The sequence below is a fragment of the Ranitomeya variabilis genome, chromosome 2 (genome assembly GCF_051348905.1).
Source record: "Ranitomeya variabilis isolate aRanVar5 chromosome 2, aRanVar5.hap1, whole genome shotgun sequence".
In the NCBI taxonomy this organism is placed as follows: Eukaryota; Metazoa; Chordata; class Amphibia; order Anura; family Dendrobatidae; genus Ranitomeya; species Ranitomeya variabilis.
Window position 1 is genome coordinate 307,759,946 of NC_135233.1, and position 18,836 is coordinate 307,778,781.

General features: G+C 44.3%; 1 protein-coding gene across 1 annotated transcript in view; it reads left to right on the forward strand.

The window, feature by feature from the left end:
• NRK (Nik related kinase) overlaps positions 1-16,412 on the forward strand; it is a 348,898-nt gene extending 332,486 nt beyond the window's left edge. Inside the window, exon 32 of the mRNA XM_077285205.1 lies at positions 14,246-16,412. Within this exon, the coding sequence (XP_077141320.1) occupies positions 14,246-14,329 (84 nt within the window). The 3' untranslated portion in view covers positions 14,330-16,412. The remainder of the gene's footprint in view (positions 1-14,245) is intronic.
• The last annotated feature ends 2,424 nt before the right edge of the window (positions 16,413-18,836 follow it).

Genomic DNA, 18,836 nt, shown 5'->3' on the forward strand with positions numbered 1-18,836 from the left:
GGGACACCAAGGTGGAAGAGCTGGCCCGATTATTGAGGGCGAACTCTGCCAATGGCAAAAAAGCAACCCAATCATCCTGGTCGGCAGAGACGAAACACCTCAGATATGTCTCCAGGGTCTGATTAGTCCGCTCGGTCTGGCCATTAGTCTGAGGGTGAAAAGCAGACGAAAAAGACAAATCTATGCCCATCCTAGCACAGAATGCCCGCCAAAATCTAGACACAAATTGGGTACCTCTGTCAGAAACGATATTCTCAGGAATACCGTGCAATCGGACAACATTCTGAAAAAACAGAGGAACCAACTCAGAAGAAGAAGGCAACTTGGGCAGAGGAACCAAATGGACCATTTTAGAGAAACGGTCACAGACCACCCAGATGACAGACATCTTCTGGGAAACAGGCAGATCTGAAATAAAATCCATCGAGATGTGTGTCCAAGGCCTCTTAGGAATAGGCAAGGGCAACAGCAGTCCGCTAGCCCGAGAACTACAAGACTTGGCCCGAGCACAAATGTCACATGACTGCACAAAGACTCGCACATCTCGTGACAGGGAAGGCCACCAGAAGGATCTTGCCACCAAATCCCTGGTACCAAAAATTCCGGGATGACCTGCCAATGCAGAAGAATGTACCTCAGAGATGACTCTACTGGTCCAATCATCCGGAACAAACAGTCTATCAGGCGGACAACGATCCGGTCTATCCGCCTGAAACTCTTGCAAGGACCGCCGCAGATCAGGAGAAACGGCCGACAAAATTACTCCCTCCCTAAGGATACCTGTGGGTTCAGAATTACCAGGAGAGTCCGGGTCAAAACTCCTAGAAAGGGCATCTGCCTTAACATTTTTAGAACCCGGTAGGTATGACACCACAAAATTAAAGCGAGAAAAAAATAAAGACCAGCGCGCCTGTCTAGGATTCAGGCGCCTGGCAGTCTCAAGATAAATCAAATTTTTGTGGTCAGTCAATACCACCACCTGATGCCTAGCCCCCTCGAGCCAATGGCGCCACTCCTCAAACGCCCACTTCATGGCCAAAAGCTCCCGATTCCCAACATCATAATTCCGCTCTGCGGGCGAAAATTTGCGAGAAAAGAAGGCACAAGGCCTAATGACGGAGCAGTCGGAACCTTTCTGCGACAACACTGCCCCAGCTCCGATCTCCGAAGCGTCAACCTCAACCTGAAAAGGCAGATTCACATCAGGCTGACGCAACACAGGGGCAGAGGCAAAACGGCGCTTAAGCTCCTGAAAGGCCTCTACAGCATGAGGGGACCAATTAGCAACATCAGCGCCTTGTCTGGTCAAATCAGTCAGTGGTTTAACGACATCCGAAAAACCAGCAATAAATCGGCGGTAAAAATTGGCAAAGCCCAAAAATCTCTGAAGACCCTTAAGAGAGGAGGGCTGAGTCCAGTCACAAATAGCTTGCACCTTGACGGGATCCATCTCAATGGAAGAGGGAGAAAAAATATACCCCAAAAAGGAAATTTTCTGGACCCCAAAAACGCACTTAGACCCCTTCACACATAAAGAATTAGACCGCAGAACCTGAAAAACTCTCCTGACCTGCTGGACATGAGAGTCCCAGTCATCAGAAAAAATCAGAATATCATCCAGATATATTATCATAAATTTATCCAGAAAATCGCGGAAAATATCATGCATAAAAGACTGGAAAACTGAAGGGGCATTAGAAAGACCAAAAGGCATGACCAAATACTCAAAGTGGCCCTCGGGCGTATTAAATGCGGTCTTCCACTCATCCCCCTGCCTGATCCGCACCAAATTATACGCCCCACGAAGATCAATCTTTGAGAACCACTTAGCCCCCTCTATACGAGCAAACAAATCAGTAAGCAATGGCAATGGGTATTGATACTTAACAGTGATCTTATTCAGAAGCCGATAATCAATACATGGTCTCAAAGAGCCGTCTTTTTTTGAGACAAAGAAAAACCCAGCTCCCAAGGGAGAAGAAGATGGACGAATATGTCCCTTTTCCAAAGACTCCTTTATATATTCCCGCATAGCAGCATGTTCCGGCACAGACAGATTAAACAAACGACCCTTTGGATATTTACAACCCGGTATCAAATCTATGGCACAATCGCACTCACGGTGCGGAGGTAACGACCCAAGCTTGGGTTCGTCAAAGACGTCTTGATAATCAGAGAGGAACTCAGGGACTTCAGAGGGAATGGACGAAGAAATAGAAACCAAAGGTAAGTCCCCATGAATACCCTTACATCCCCAGCTCAACACAGACATTGCTCTCCAGTCCAAGACTGGATTGTGAGACTGCAACCATGGCAATCCCAGTACCAAATCGTCATGTAAATTATACAGCACCAGGAAACGAATAATCTCCTGGTGATCCGGATTGATACGCATGGTTACTTGTGTCCAGTATTGTGGTTTATTATTAGCCAATGGGGTGGAGTCAATCCCCTTCAGAGGAATAAGAGTCTCCAAAGGCTCTAAATCAAAACCACAACGATTGGCAAAGGACCAATCCATAAGACTCAGAGCGGCGCCAGAGTCAACATAGGCGTCCGTAGCAATGGATGACAAAGAGCAAATCAGGGTTACAGACAAAATAAACTTAGACTGAATGGTGCCAATGGAAACAGACTTATCAAGCTTCTTTGTACGCCTAGAGCATGCTGATATAACATGAGTAGAATCCCCACAATAGAAACACAATCCATTCTTCCGTCTAAAATTCTGTCGCTCGCTCCTGGACAGAATTCTATCACACTGCATACTTTCTGGCGTCTTTTCCATAGACACCGCCAGATGGTGCACCGGTTTGCGCTCCCGCAGACGCCTATCAATCTGAATAGCCATTGTCATGGACTCATTCAGACCTGTAGGCACAGGGAACCCCACCATAACATCCTTAACGGCATCAGAGAGACCTTCTCTGAAAGTTGCCGCCAAGGCGCACTCATTCCACTGAGTCAGCACAGACCATTTACGGAATTTTTGGCAGTAAACTTCAGCTTCGTCTTGCCCCTGAGATAGTGCCATCAAAGTTTTTTCTGCCTGAAGCTCCAAATGAGGTTCCTCATAAAGCAAGCCCAAGGCCAGAAAAAACGCATCCACATCGCGCAACGCAGGATCCCCTGCTGGCAATGAGAAGGCCCAATCTTGAGGGTCACCCCTGAGCAAGGAAATCACAATCCTAACCTGCTGAGCAGGGTCTCCAGCTGAACGAGACTTCAGGGACAAATAAAGCTTACAATTATTTCGGAAATTCTGGAAGCTAGCTCTATTCCCTGTGAAAAACTCCGGCAAAGAAATTCTCGGCTCAGATACCGGAGCATGTACCACAAAATCTTGTAAATTTTGTACTTTCGTGATGAGATTATTCAAACCCGCAGTCACACTCTGAAGATCCATTATTGTCAGGTGCACACAGAGCCATACAGAGATTAGGAGGAGAGAGAGAAAAAAGACTGCAGCAAGGCAGACTGGAGGAAAAAAAAAAAAAAAAAAATTCCAGCAGACTTCTTATAACTCTCCTTTCACAACCTGGGTCTTTAACACTTTATTGGCCGGTCAAACTGTCATGATCTCTGCAGGCAGAGATCACAGCAAGCCTATAGAGGGACAAGCTCTCGGAAGATGGAACTATACTGACCATGAACTAAGCCTGCCGCGCAACTAGAAATAGCCAGGTAGCATTTCCTATTTATCGCTAGATGCCCAGCTCTGGCCTAAGACCTAAATAGCTAGCAGAGGGAAATATAAGACCTGGCTCACCTCTAGAGAAATATTCCAAAGAAGACAGTAGCCCCCCACATATAATGACTGTGAGTTCAGATGAAACAACAAACGCAGCAGGAAAATAGTCTTAGCAAATTTGAGGTCCGCTTACTAGATAGCAGAAGACAGATAGTATACTTTCATGGTCAGCAGAAAAACACTAACAAAACACCATCCAGAGATTACCTTAAACTCTGGCATTAACTCATAACGCCAGAGTAGCAATCCCTGATCAACGAGAGCTTTCCAGACACAGTAACAAAACTTCAGCTGTGAACTGGAACAAATAGGCAAAACAAAACATGGACAAAAGTCCAACTTATCTAGTAGTTGTCTAGAAGCAGGAACAAGCACTGAGAGGCATCAGATAACATTGTTGACCGGCAAGAAACCACCAGAGAAATGAGCTTAAATAGCGACACCCACTACTGATGGAACCAGGTGAAACAGGAAAGAGGATGACAAGTCCAATTCCAAAAGCGGCCACCGGGGGAGCCCAGAATCCAAATTCACAACAGGGCGGCTTACACATCTTGAAAGGCACCATCAATGCTCAGCCTTATGTAGAGTTTTTAGAACAACATATGGTCCCATCCAAATAACGTCTATTTAGGAGAAGGCCTTGCATATTTCAGCAAGACAATGATAAACCACATACTGCATGCATCATAACATCATGGCTTTGTAGAAGAAGAGTTCTGGTGATGAACTGGGCACCTGCAGTCCAGACCTTCCACCCATAGAAAACAATTGGCTCGTTAAGAAACAAAAAAATTTAACAATCGTTCTCAACACTTCACAGCTGTTTACAGACTGTTGTTAACAGAAAAGTGGGTGCTACACAATGGTAGACATGGCCCTGCCCCAATTTTTTGGTAGATTTGTTGCTGCCATCAATTTCTATATGAATTAATTTGTTCAGTTGAAATGGAAAAATGTCTAATGTTCACCTTCTTATCTGTGTTATATATTCCGAGGGAATACAACAGGACTATAAGATTTGCAAGTGATTGCATTATTTTCTTTATATTTTACACATCTAAAGAAAAACGGTAATTAGGCATACCAGTAATTGTATTTCCAGGAATCCATCCTGACAGCACCATTGGAGGACGTCCTTCTTACCCTCAGTGCGACAGGAACAACAAGCGGATGGATGCAAAAAAAGAGAGTTTATTCAACAAATTTATACCAATGTTACATCACATTAGTTTATTAATACATATTTGCAGTGGGAGGGAACTAGTAGTGCTGTCAGGATGGATTCCTGGAAATACAATTACCGGTATGTCTAATTACCGTTTTCCAGTTCACCACCTGACAGCACCATTGGAGGAATACCAAAGAATGGAAACCTAGGGTGGGACTACTGCATGTAATACTTTTCTACCAAAAGCTAATTGCTCTGACGAAACATCTAGTTTATAGTGTTTGGCAAAAGTAGAAAGACTAGTCCAAGTCGCCGCCCTACAGATCTGCTCTGCTGAAGCTCCCCCTTTCTCTGCCCATGATGTAGCAATAACTCGGGTCGAGTGGGCTCTAAGGCTATCTGGGGGATCCTTCCCCTGGACTGTATAAGCTAGGTTTACAGTAGTCTTAATCCACCTAGCAATGGTTGACTTGGCTGCCTTACAACTTTATTTGGTCCCCCATACTGTATGAACAGGTTCGTGTCTCGTCTCCAACCTTCAGTCGCCCCTAGGTATTTCAGAACTGTCTCTCTAACGTCAAGGTTATGATAGACCCCTTCCTTTGTGTTTCTAGGGTGTTGGCAGAATGAGGGAAGAATTACTTCCTGGTTTATGTTTGCAGATGAGACTACCTTGGGGAGAAAGGCTGGATTAAGTCTTAAGACTATTCTGTCGTCAAAGATCCGGAGGTACGGATCCTGAATGGATAGAGCCTGCATTTCCCCTAATCTCTTAGCTGAAGTGATGGCCACTAGAAAAGCTGTTTTAAAAGAGAGATTGGCTATGTCCATGTCCTCTGATAGTAAATATGGGGATCTGCACAGTGCATTAAGGACCAAATTCAGGTCCCAAGGAGGAGGCAATTTCCTCACAAGAGGTCTCATTCTTTGTATGGCCCTAACAAATCTTGCTATCCACGGATGGGAGGCTAATGATGAGTCAAAAAAACAAACTAAGGGCCGAAATCTGTACTTTTAAAGTATTAGGCCGGAGGCCTTTTTTAAATCCAAGTTGTAAAAAGTCAAGGATTTTAGGAATGTCTGGTTTTGAGGTATCTATAGGAGTCTCTCCTAGAAAGGAGCAATACCGCTTCCAGATCTTGTTATAGATCGCTGAGGTTACCGGTTTCCTGCTTGCCTGCAGTATGGTGATAACCTCTTCTGACAGGCCTCTGGCTCTTAGAGTCAGGCGTTCAGGATCCAGGCAGAGAGCTGTAGTGAATCTGGATTGCTGTGTAACACTGGACCTTGGCACAGAAGGTCCTGCCTCTTCAGCAGGAGGATAGGTGTTTCTGTCATCATTCTGGATAGAAGAGAAAACCAGCTCCTCTTGGGCCAAAATGGAACCACCAGGATTACAGTTGCTCTTTCGTCCCGTATCTTCCTGAGTGTTCTCGGGATCAGTGGCAGGGGTGGAAAGGCGTACAGAAGACCTTCTCCCCAATGTTGAGACAGTGCGTCGACTCCCACTGCTCCCTCTAGAGGATTGAGAGAGAAAAATGCTCTGGCCTTTGCATTTGGTCTGGTGGCAAAGAGATCCACTAGAGGTGTCCCCCACCGCTGGTACAGATTGCTGAACACTTCTGGATTTAATTCCCATTCTCTGGGATCTACTGTAGTTCTGCTTAGGAAATCTGCTACCTGGTTTCTGGCACCCTCCAGGTGAACTGCCGAGATGGACCTGACTAATTTTTCTGCCCATCTGAAAATCTGGTCTGCCAAGTGTTGTAGAGATGGATGTCTTGGCCCTCCCTGGTGCCTTAGAAATGCCACTGCTGTTACATTGTCGGACAGAATCCTCACATGTCTGTCTCTGACCTGAGACTGGGCCTGGTAGAGCACTTTCCAAATTGCATACAGTTCTCTGAAGTTTGATGACTTGGCTGATACTTCTGGACTCCACTTCCCCTGGTAGTATGTCCTTCCTATGTGCCTGGCGTCTGTGGTAACGGTGAAACAGGGATAGAGGATCCATGGAACTCCCACCTTCAGGTTTTCCGGGACGGTCCACCAGGTTAGGGACTTCTTTACCGAAGGAGAAAGAACCATCTCCTTCTCCAGAGAATTTTGCCTTCTGTTCCAAGATTTCAAGATTTGCTTCTGTAACCCCCGTGAGTGAAATTGGCTCCATTTCACACAGGGAATACAGGCCGTCATTAAGCCTAGGATTCTCATTGCTTCCCTTATAGAGGGAGTGCTTTTCCTGAACTGGTATATGTTCTCGATTAGCGACATCTGTCTTTCCTCTGGTAAAAAAGATGTTCTGGTGTTGGAATCTAATATGACCCCCAAAAATTTTATTCTGGAATTTGGAACTAGGCATGACTTTTCATAATTCACAATCCACCCCAGGTCTTGTAGAATGGAGAGTGTGAAGTCGCGGTCGATTTTGAGAAGTTTCTCTGACCTCGCTATTATCAAAAAGTCATCCAGGTATGGTACTAAGGCAATACCTTGATTCCTTAGGCTACGTTCACATTTGCGTTGTGCGCCGCTGCGTCGGCGACACAACGCAAACAAAAACGCAACAAAACGCACGCTAAAACGCTGCGTTTTGCGACGCATGCGTCCTTTTTCGCCGAAAGTTGGACGCAAAAAAAATGCAACTTGCTGCGTTCTCTGCGCCCAACGCTTGCGGCCAAAAAAACGCATGCGTCGCAAAACGCAGCACAACGCATGTCCATGCGCCCCCATGTTAAATATAGGGGCGCATGACACATGCGGCGACGCTGCGGCGCCGAACGCTAATGTGAACGTAGACTTAGATAGGCGACTACTTCTGACATTAGTTTGGTAAATAGCCTTGGGGCCGAGGCTAGGCCGAAGGGGAGACACTTGAATTGAAAGTGATAAACTACCTCTCTGTTCGTCAGGGTGAATCTCATGAATTTTTGGTAACAAGCGTGTATTGGGACATGGTAGTATGCACTCTTTAGATCCAAGGTGCACATCACCATGTTCTTGTCTTTGAGAGGAATTGTGGACTTTATGGACTCCATCCTGAATTTCCTGTACCTTATCTATTTGTTCAGGGGTTTCAGATTTATAATCGTCCGGGAGTCTCCCGATGGTTTTTTTTAATTGAAAAAAGGTGTGAATAATGGCCCTTGCCTCTCTCTGAAATGGGTACTGGGGCAATTGCTTCTATTTCTAACAACTCCTGGATGTCTGGCCACATAGGAGAGTTTAAGAGGGGAGAAGATCTGGTTATTACGAACCTTTCTGGAGGAGGACTGGTGAATTCTAATTTGTAACTGTGAGCAATCACCTGCAGAATCCAAGGGTTTTTGGATATTTTCTGCCAACCCCCCAGAAACCTTTGTAATCGACCTCCCACTCTGATGTCATTTATTCGGTTTCCCTGAGCCTGAACCTTGGAAGATGGAGTCTCTACCTTTTCCACCTTTGGGACTAGGACCATCTCCCAGTCTTCCCTTTCCCCCTGTAGTCTGTCTTCTGTCTAGGCCGGGATCTACGAAAGGGCTGGTATTTTTTAGTATTTTCCACAGGGAACCCTTTCTTTTTGTCTGAGGCTTTTTCTAATATGTCGTCTAGAATAGGCCCAAACACTTTACCCTCTGAAAACGGAATACCACAAAGTTTATTCTTTGACTGAATATCGCCTGACCAAGTTTTTAGCCAGATTGCTCTTCTGGCTGCATTGGATAAAGATTCGCTTCTGGCGGCAAATCGTACTGATTCCGCCGAAGCGTCCGCCATAAAACCTGTTGCCAGCTTTAGTAATGGTAGGGATTTGAGGATAACATCTCTAGAATTTTTATCCCTGAGATGTTCTTCCAGATCGTCCATCCACAAATGCATGGACCGGGCTACTGAGGTTGCTGCAATATTAGCGCGTATTACTGCAGCCGAGGATTCCCAAGTTCTCCTCAACAGTCCATCTGCTTTGCGATTCATCGGATCCTTCAGAGTGGAGGAGTCTTCGAACGGAATCGCCGTCTTCTTTGCCACTTTTGCTAATGGCACATCTATCTTAGGAACTTCATCCCAAACCTTTATATCATCTGGATTATAAGGTAAACGGAGTCTAAAGTCTCTAGGTGCCACTAGCCTTTTCTCCGCCTCCTGCCATTCCTCTAATATCATGGAACGGATATGATTATTAACCGGGAAAACTTTCGTGAGTTGAGCCTGCAGACCGCCAAACATCTCATCTTGGATTGAGGTTTCCTCCTGAGTGTCCTGTAACTGCATGGTATTACGTACTGCATGTAGGAGTTCATCCGTATCTCTTACCGAGAAGAGATATTTCTTTCCTCTTCCTAATGGTTCTTCCCTTTCTTCTTGATCTGACCCCTCCGTATCTTCTTGGTCAGAAGAAGGGCTGGACTCCCTTGGTCTTTTCCGCGATGTTTGCGGTTTTGTCTGGCTGGTCTGGGAAAGATTCAGACTCGAGATGGATGCCTGAACCTCCTGACGTATCATTGTTCTCATATTAGATAATAATGAGGTCTGTTCTTCGCCGACGATCTTAGATGTGCATGATTTGCAGAGCGGTTTCCGCCAAATCTCAGGAAATCTAGCTGCGCAAATGGGATATTTATTCTTCCAAGCCTTTTTCTTTTCAGGTGCGGGGTTGGAAAGCTCTCCCTAAAATATACAGAAATCACCGAATGGGGGGGTAGGGAATAGTCAGGAGGCATTGTAGCATGGCTTTGAATAGCCTACTCACTTGCCCCTGTGACAGCTCTGGCCCCTCAGGTCTGGCGGATTCCGCCATTATAACAGTACAACAGCCGGGTGCTCCTTATCAGGATGGCCGGCGGCACCTAATCCACATACCCCCTTTTATATTGTTTTTTACCTGGTTGATCCTGCCCTCCTTACCGCGTCCCACGCGGTCTGACCGTGCTGGAAGGCCTCTCCTGAGGCCGGCGCTGGCATCCCTCTGTCCGGCGCTCGTCGCAACTGGAAGTGACGCGACCGTCGGCCGGAAGTGATGCGGCCGCAGGTCCTGGAGCCAGCAGCGGCTGCCGCGCTGAGAGCGCTCGCCGGGAATGGACACGGCCGCATGCTGGGATCGACCGCCGTCTGGTGATGGCCCCCACATACACCCCCCAGCAAACAGGCGCCCGGACCGAGAGCCCCCAGTATGGAGGAACGGATCCGATCCCAGGAGCAGTGCTACACTGGGGAGGCTGAGGGACCCCCCATCGCAGGTATCAGCCGCAGATATCTTGCGGCAGGGAAGGGAAAGGCTGGGCCCCCCGATCCCCACCATCTGCACTGCACCGTCGGAGGATACGCTTGCCGTTCCTATCCACAGTGGGACAGGAAAAACACTGGTGGGTGGAGTGGGAAGGGTCCTTTTAACCGCTTGTTGTTCCTGTCCCACTGAGGGTAAAAAGGATGTCCTCCAATGGTGCTGTCAGGTGGTGAACTGGAAAAGGAGATTTTCACCAATGACATCTAACATAAAACCTGTCCACGTTGTTGTGATGGTGCTGAGCCCGATGGACTGCATCCTCTGATTTTTACAACATAGTCAAGGCATTTGCCAAGAGCTGCCACTAGGTGGAGCACATCGAATACATATTGCATACAGTGTGTCAGTATCAGTTGGATAAATCCATGAAACTAAGTGTAAAGAGGAGCAGATGATTTGGAGGTTTGGAAAGCTGAGCTCTTACTATGAGTGTTTGGTGCAGGATATTTTTTTTTTGCTGTGTCTTTTTGTGAGATAAAAAAAACGCATAGTATCACAGTTACAGCAAAGTGGAAACTTTTTCCACACTGAGGAAACGGAAATTGACCTGAGGTGCATGTTTACCATCCATGGCATGGCAATTTCTCTTGGGGTAAATTTGCACTTTATTGGCAGATTTCCCATATAGACTTGAATGAAATGAGGAAATGCTGAAGATAATGCCGGATATGACTTTGCAGTGCATAGAAATGAAAGTAATCCGCACATGACTTGATCAATAAAATCTTATTAAAGCAATGTAACTGAGCAAACAGGAAGTTTCCAAAACAAAGCAGTTTAACTTAAGGTAGCCTGTCATGTTTCCAAATGCTATTGGCCTACAGATATGGGGTAATTTGCAGATTAATAGTGCTTGAAAGCCGAACGGCCACTGCACAACTACCGGGAGGAAATGAGGTTTATTCCTCCCAGCGGCAGCTCAGGGCTTTTAGTCATAGGGGTCCAGCCAACGTGCACTCAGTCACCGCTCAATACATAGTGAGTGGCGGAAGGAAAACGCCCCGGCACTGACAGCCGGCTCACCGGGACATCAGTCCTGAGCTGGCTGTCAGTCAGTGCTGGGGCATGGTCAATGGCTGCCGCTTACTATGTACTGAGTGGTGACAGAAGCTGCACCTCTATGACTGGAGGAATAAAGTACTGCGGCGGCTGTACAGCTTTATTAATGTAAGATTAACCCCATGTCTGCAGGTTAATAGTGTTTGGGGACCTGCAGGCTTCTATACAAAACATGATAGACCAAAAAGAGACAAACTTCACAACAGAACAATATGATTCAATCATATATAAAAAAAATATAATAAAAAAAATGTACTGAAAAAATGCAAGTAGCCTAAGGATATACACACAATGTCTTTTTTCATGCAGAATCCACCTGGAAAAATGTATTAAAAATAGGAACATATTCACAGCAATGTCGAAACAACATTCTGTGCATATATTTTTTCTTTTTATACCTATTTTCGAAAGCTGGTAACAAAGCGGTTAAAAGAAGTGATCTGACCATTCTTCAGGTGACTTCTGCTTAGAAACCGCTGCTATTTTATATATGAAAAAAAAACTATAAGAAAGTCAAGAAAGAAGGCGCTTAGGGAAAAACACTGCTGATGTTTTCCTGAGCTTCTTCTCCTTGAAAAACTATGACGATGCCACGTATGCATACGGTCTAATCAAAAACGCAACAAATTCTCATTGTGGGAACTTGGCTTTAGAACGTTAAAGCTCCAATACAGAAACGTTTGATGGTCCACACAATGCTCCATTCTAGAGACATCGTGTAGAATACAGTCCTAATCATTAATACAAATAAAGAAGGGAAATAAAACCACAAAGTGTTCTGATTGATTATTTCACCGTAGAATACACATTTCTACAAAGCAGTTTAGAACGTTGAGGTCAGCCGGAATCATCCATCCGCCTCTAGATTTTTGGAATTATGATTTGATTGCCTCTAATTGGACAGACTGAGTTTGGATGATTTACTCGCCATTCTCTTCACGCCTTGGGAATTACAGACCGCATTTGGCTAATAAATAAGAGACGCTAATGTCCCCGTCACCGTGTGAACTCTACTGTCATCTGGTAATTCTCCCATGTAATAGTCTGGGAGAAGTGCCGCGTGTGACAGGGACATATCTAATAAACGGGACAGGGGTAGGACATTAATGGCAGCCGTCTGACCGACCCAGGGTTATTTTCTTTATCGCTGTGAACTATTTATGAAAATCTATTTCTTGAGGGGAAAGCTGTCAGAGACAACTTCTGTCAGGCCGCGCACAATCCTACTCCGTCCTGATAGTCTGTTTAAGGCCGAGACACTTCAGACAGTTTATTCAATTTACCAGAGAAAGAAACTGTCCAATAGACTCCATAGAAGTCATATTAAAAAGTCTTCTTGAGAGAAGAGTCCTTCATAAAAGTACTGCTCAGAAAGGAATAGATGGAAGAGTAAAGGTGACCGTACACATTGGGATAGTCACGGTCCACTTTGGTGTCTAGCCACCATCTAATGTGTATTGGGGCTTCCTAATTCTCCCCAAATGTCATCCAGAGAATGAGGTGGAATTAAAAAAAATAAGTTCTGAAATGACTCGTCTTGGTATGATTTTTTTACATGACAGAAACCTGCCATTTTAAAAGACCTTTTATATCCACTGTATCAGTTCTCAGATATGTAAATGTGCATGGGTTTCACTAGTAGAAGGGGAATAAGTCTGACAGGGACTTATCCCCCATAGATTAAAAAAAAGATTGGGCATGCTGAAATCCAACATGTCCAGTTCATTTTTTTCCCTAAATCAGCAATCAGAAGGACGCAATATGGAACGTCCCTATACATATTAGATTGGTGGCCTGTCTAGGTTTCCCTAACTTTAACCCACGGTATTTTGGCACCTTAAGGCATACAGGATGTATATATATACATACAGCATATATATATATATATATATCTAGATACACATATATATATATATATATATACACATACAGCATATATATGTGTGTGTATATATATATATATATATATATACATACTAGATGGTGGCCCGATTCTAACGTATCGGGTATTCTAGAATATGCATGTCCACGTAGTATATTGCCCAGCCCACGTAGTATATTGCCCAGCCACGTAGTATATTGCCCAGCCACGTAGTATATTGCCCAGTGACATAGTATATTGCCCAGTGACGTAGTATATTGCCCAGTGACGTAGTATATTGCCCAGCCACGTAGTATATTGCCCAGTGACGTAGTATATTGCCCAGTGACGTAGTATACAGCACAGAGCCACGTAGTATATTGCACAACGACGTAGTATATTGGCCAGTGACGTAGTATATTGCCCAGCCACATACTGTATGTCACAGGTTAAAAAATAAAAAATAAACACATACTCACCTTCCGAGGGCCCCTTGTAGTCCTTTCGCCTCCTTCTCGCGCAGGCCCTGTGATGACGTCGCGGTCACATGACCGTGACATCATGGCAGGTCCTTCTCGCAGACCATCCTTGCCACAGGAACCTGCCGCTTGCATGGAGCGGTCACCGGAGCGTAGCGAGGAGCGGGAAAGGCGGCGGAAGGTGAGTATATAATGATTTTATTTTATTTTTTTAAATTATTCTTAACATTAGATGTTTTTACTATTGACGCTGCATAGGCAGCATCAATAGTAAAAACTTGGTGACACAGGGTTAATAGCAGCGGTAACGGAGTGAGTTACCCGTGGCATAACGCAGTCCATTACCGCTGGCATTAACCCTGTGTGAGCGGTGACTGCGGGGAGTATGGAGCGGGCGCCGGGCACTGACTGCAGGGGAGTAGGGAGGGACTAATCGGACTGTGGCTGTCGCTGATTGGTCGCGGCAGCCATGACAGGCAGCTGGCGAGACCAATCAGCGACTTGGATTCCATGACAGACAGAGGCCGCGACCAATGAATATCCGTTACAGACAGACAGACAGATGGAAGTGACCCTTAGACAATTATATAGTAGATATATGTATAATTTCTTAGCAATCTTGCCATGATTATACATATTCATAATATCTTTTTCTTAGGTGTTTTTTGCTTCTATACAATCTGGTGGCGGCAGTCAAATTTACTTCATGACCCTTGGACAAAATGTTCTCTTCAACTGGTAATCGAAGGTCAAGCATCCAGATTGCAAACCAAAATTGTGGCTGTGAGACAAACCAAAGAAGGTCCAAAAGATTGTCCATTGGTGGTAGATGCACTTCTTGTGTACGGAGAAAGAAGATCTTGTAGCATTAAACGTATCTGTGGTTACAGCTACAATCTACAGTATGGATTCTGCAGACGTGATTTTCATGTTATTGATGCCAGGTTCTCGAGCTATTGGAGACCACTGTGGCTGACAGCTGGGGGTCATGGATTTAGTGTAGCACAAGACATAGACTGATTAAACGCTAGTAACATTCCTATCCGTACTTGAGAAACAAGCATTACTCGCACTATACTGGTACATTATCATGGTAAAGGTCTTAGAAATCAGCCAGGTATGAAAGTCTGGCAATAGAAGTAGGACAATGTCATTTTCTGAACTGCACAATAAGCTCGATGCTAAGAACAAAATTGTCTACTGCAAAATTATTTTTTAATTTTTAATTATTGTGTTGTCAGCTTACAAGTGTTTTATGAAAGTGTCTAACTTCAAAGGGCAAATCCAGTATAAAGAGTAATGGGTTTTCCTTTAAAAAAAATCTATTATTGAAAGTCCAGCCAGTCACTCATTTGTTATCAATGACACGGTTAAAGGGAATCCGTCAGCATTTTTTTTTTGCGGTGTAATCTGAGAGCAGCTTGATGTATGTGCAAACAGCCCGATTCCTGCAATGTGTCACTTACTAGACTTTGTGTTGTAAGAAAATCGTTTTTTCATCTGCAGATTATCACTAGAGGACTAGGCTTCTCGTGCCATGTAGTCCTCCTGCCCCAACCCCACCGCTTTCAGCCTACGAATAGTATACACAGAAAGCAAACAATCAGTGGTGGGGGCGGCGTTATACAGAGCTCAGCATTTAGAGCACTGCTAGATCTGCTGCAGAGAAAACAGGGAGTTTATAAAAATGACAGCATGCAGCCCAGTAAGTGACACATCGCTGGAATCAGGGTCTCAGTCTTTACATCATGCTCCTCTCAGATTACAAAGATCCGTCGCTGACCGTCACACACTGGAATCCAGTGACGGATCCAGTTTTTCAACTCTGAGCATGCCCAGAAGGATTTTCATTTCCGGAAAAAAGTCTCAGTCTCTCTATCTCTCTCTCGTCCCCGGACATTTAATTCCCAGAATTTTTGTGCAACTAATCCATCATTACACTGGATCCGTCGCACACGTTTTTCCCTACTTTCGTGACGTCCATCGATGCGTTTTTTTGCTGTCCGTCGTGGTCCAGCAAAAAACGCAAGTGTGAACGTAGCCTTAGAGTCCACTAAGCTTCCATGTGAACACAGCCTAAGTGGTATATACTATATTCCCTCCTAGCTGTAGATCCTTGTACTCTAAGGACAGGAATGTAGATTGTATCAGACAGATCTTTATAGCTTACTGGAATTGCCCTTTAAAGGTGTTTTCACGTCTTGATGTCCCTCTGATATTCCCAAATTTGTCATAGTCCTGTATCTGCCAGGCCTGTGCAGGTCAGGAGTTTTACTGTATTGCTATCTATTACTACTTCAAATTTTGGATGCATCTAAAAATGGTATATTCTGTGTAATTACCAGCTCCATGATATTGCACTTTTGTCTCAGAATTTGCTCATGCTCCGCTGACACTGTAATATAACTCTTACTTGAAGGACAGGGGACTATTAAAATGTACAAAGTCTGTACTCTGCAATGTAAAATATTCCTGTATTATAGTTTATAGTTATCATATGCATGAGGAGGTAATAATCAATGCTCTGCATGTAGATCAGTTACTTACCATTGTCATGTCTAATTAATTTGAAAATTATATTAACAGTCATTCAAAATAATCCTAATAGACTGATATACTGTAGCACGCCTCGCTTCTGAGATGTTCCCAGAGCATCATGTGAGCTTATATGGAGGCAAGATATATTATTTCTTCAAAATTAGTATATGGGGTTTTCTTTGAATATATGTAATTACCAAGGTCTGTTCAGTATTGAATGTATTGCCTTTCTGGTCTAATAGAGGGAGACCCCCTAGTTTAGCACCTTACCTACTGGCTATAGCGCCCCCTGTGGTATGGAGCTGGCAGCTTGTCCATGCAGTACAGTACAGAACAAGCTCCGGCTGATGAGTGGAAAATGCGGAAGAGATGTGGGGAAAGCCCCTTGACGGTTGTTTATGCAATAAGAGCACATGAGTTGGACATGTCAGGACTTGTTCAGACACCAACATCCAAAACAAAGTTACTATCTTGTATCACATTAGTGCACAAATGGTTAAAGGAATATTCCCATCTCCAAGATCATATCCCAATACGTAGTAGGTGTAATAATAATATTAGCAAATACCTCCAATTAGAAATGTAGTATAGTTTTTCTGATTCGTTATGTTTCTCTGCTCATATGCAGGCATTGCAGGACATTAAGTATCCTCGGTTACGACCACTGATATAGTGACAGCTAGTTGCTAGTGGTCATAACCATGGATACCTAAGATCCTGCAATGACTGCACATGAAGAAAGAGACACAGAGAATCAGGAAAACTATACTACATTTCTAATTGGAGGCATTTGCTAATATTATTATTATTACACCTACTACATATTGGGATAGGATCTTGGAGATGGGAATACCCCTTTAACCAGTTGTGCACTGATGTGATACAAGACAGTAACTTTGTTTTGGATGTTGGTATCTGAACAAGTCCTGACATGTCCAACTCATGTGCTCTTACTGCATAAACAACTGTCAAGGGGCTTTCCCCACATCTCTTCTGCATTTTCCACTCATCAGCCGGGCAAGTTCTGTACTGTACTGCATGGACAAGCTGCCAGCTCCATACCACAGGGGGCGCTATAGCCAGTAGGTGAGGTGCTAAACTAGGGGGTCTCCCTCTATTAGACCAGAACACTGATACTCAAGTGATAGACTGAAATAACTGCGATCATTGCTGCTGCATACATTGTCCTTGCTGGTTACCAGTCATATGGAGGAATAAGTACTCACCAGTCAATTAGATCTCTATAATATATTTATAGAGAACTACGGCCACTAGTGACGAGCCTCTCTCCATGTTACAGGCAGAGTGATAAAATCATCGTTTATACACTGCAATTTTATTTATTTTTTTGCCAGGTGTTTCACAAAATATTCAGAATCTGTCCATTTTCATTTACTCAGTTAAATGTTTTTTGCAGTTTTCTATCCACGTTTAATGCAGTGTTTTAAATCTCAAATCAGATTGGTGGGAGCCGACACCAAGGACCCCTACAGATGAGCTGTTACCAGCTCTGGTGCTGGTTGGATGGAAGCATAGGGCTAAGTGTATGTGTCTGGACTGACTGGCGGCACGATACAACCGATGATTGATGAACCTTTACCAATCAGCTGAGGTTTAAATGGCCGACCTAAGAAAATGATGCGCAATGAGCGATCTGTTGTTGATGTTGCTGATGGTGCTCGGCAGTGCGAGTTCTGTTTACACCAGACCATGGACAGCTAAGAACAATGATCTTTTATCATTTCACCCAACGGACGAGCGTCGGTTAGTTCATCTGGTGATTGCAGCCTGTTTACACTGAAAGATAATTGTGAAACAAGGATTTCTAAGAAGCATCGTTCCTGATTATCTCACAGTGTAAATGCTGCTTAACAGTACAACTCCATCACACTGTTCAGTGGCCATTCAAATGAATGGGAGCTCTCCACAATAGCCACTAGACAGCATTCAGTGCTCCAGAGCTGTGCTCCGTACATTGCTTACATCCAGGTGCCCTAAGAGCTGCCAGCAGCTGATTGGTTGTGGAGCCGGATGTTTGACCCCAACTGATCTGATGCTGATGACAAATCTCATTGATAGGGCACGAATGTAAAAAATGGAAAACTCCTTTAGGGGAATATACACACTACATCTTTTCCAGGTGAGACCTCTCTGAAATCCGCCTGAAAAAAGTGCTCAGAAAGCGCTCATAAGAATGAGCCTATGCATTTCTATGCTGTTCACATACTAAAGCTTCAGAGCGCCTTTTAACCGCTTAAGGTTTCAAAAGACGCAAAGCGGTTAACAGAAGTGAGCAGCACATTAGACTTTAGAAAAAAAAATGGACACCCAAAAATAAAAAGTTGTGAAAAACCCTCAAAAAAAGCCCCTGGTAGTCAAAAACAAAGATAAAGCACTCAGGAAACATCTAAAAAGATGCAAAAATATATATATAATTCAGGACTTGATGTGTCCTGAAGCATCTCCCTCTTGTAAGACTCAGTGGGTTGACCAGCAAGTAACAGGCGTCGTGTGCACAAATTCTGAACATAGTTTATACATAACGTGCACAGCACAAGACCATAATCTGACCAGCGTTCGCTTCCGTTATGGCGGTCATCCAGACTTAGTTACTAAAATAGTCACTTGACCTAGCTGTTCACCCGTTAGAGACGTTTTTCCGTTTGATTCTTCCCCTTTATAAGCATGCATCTTTTCCACTTCCCTTCTGC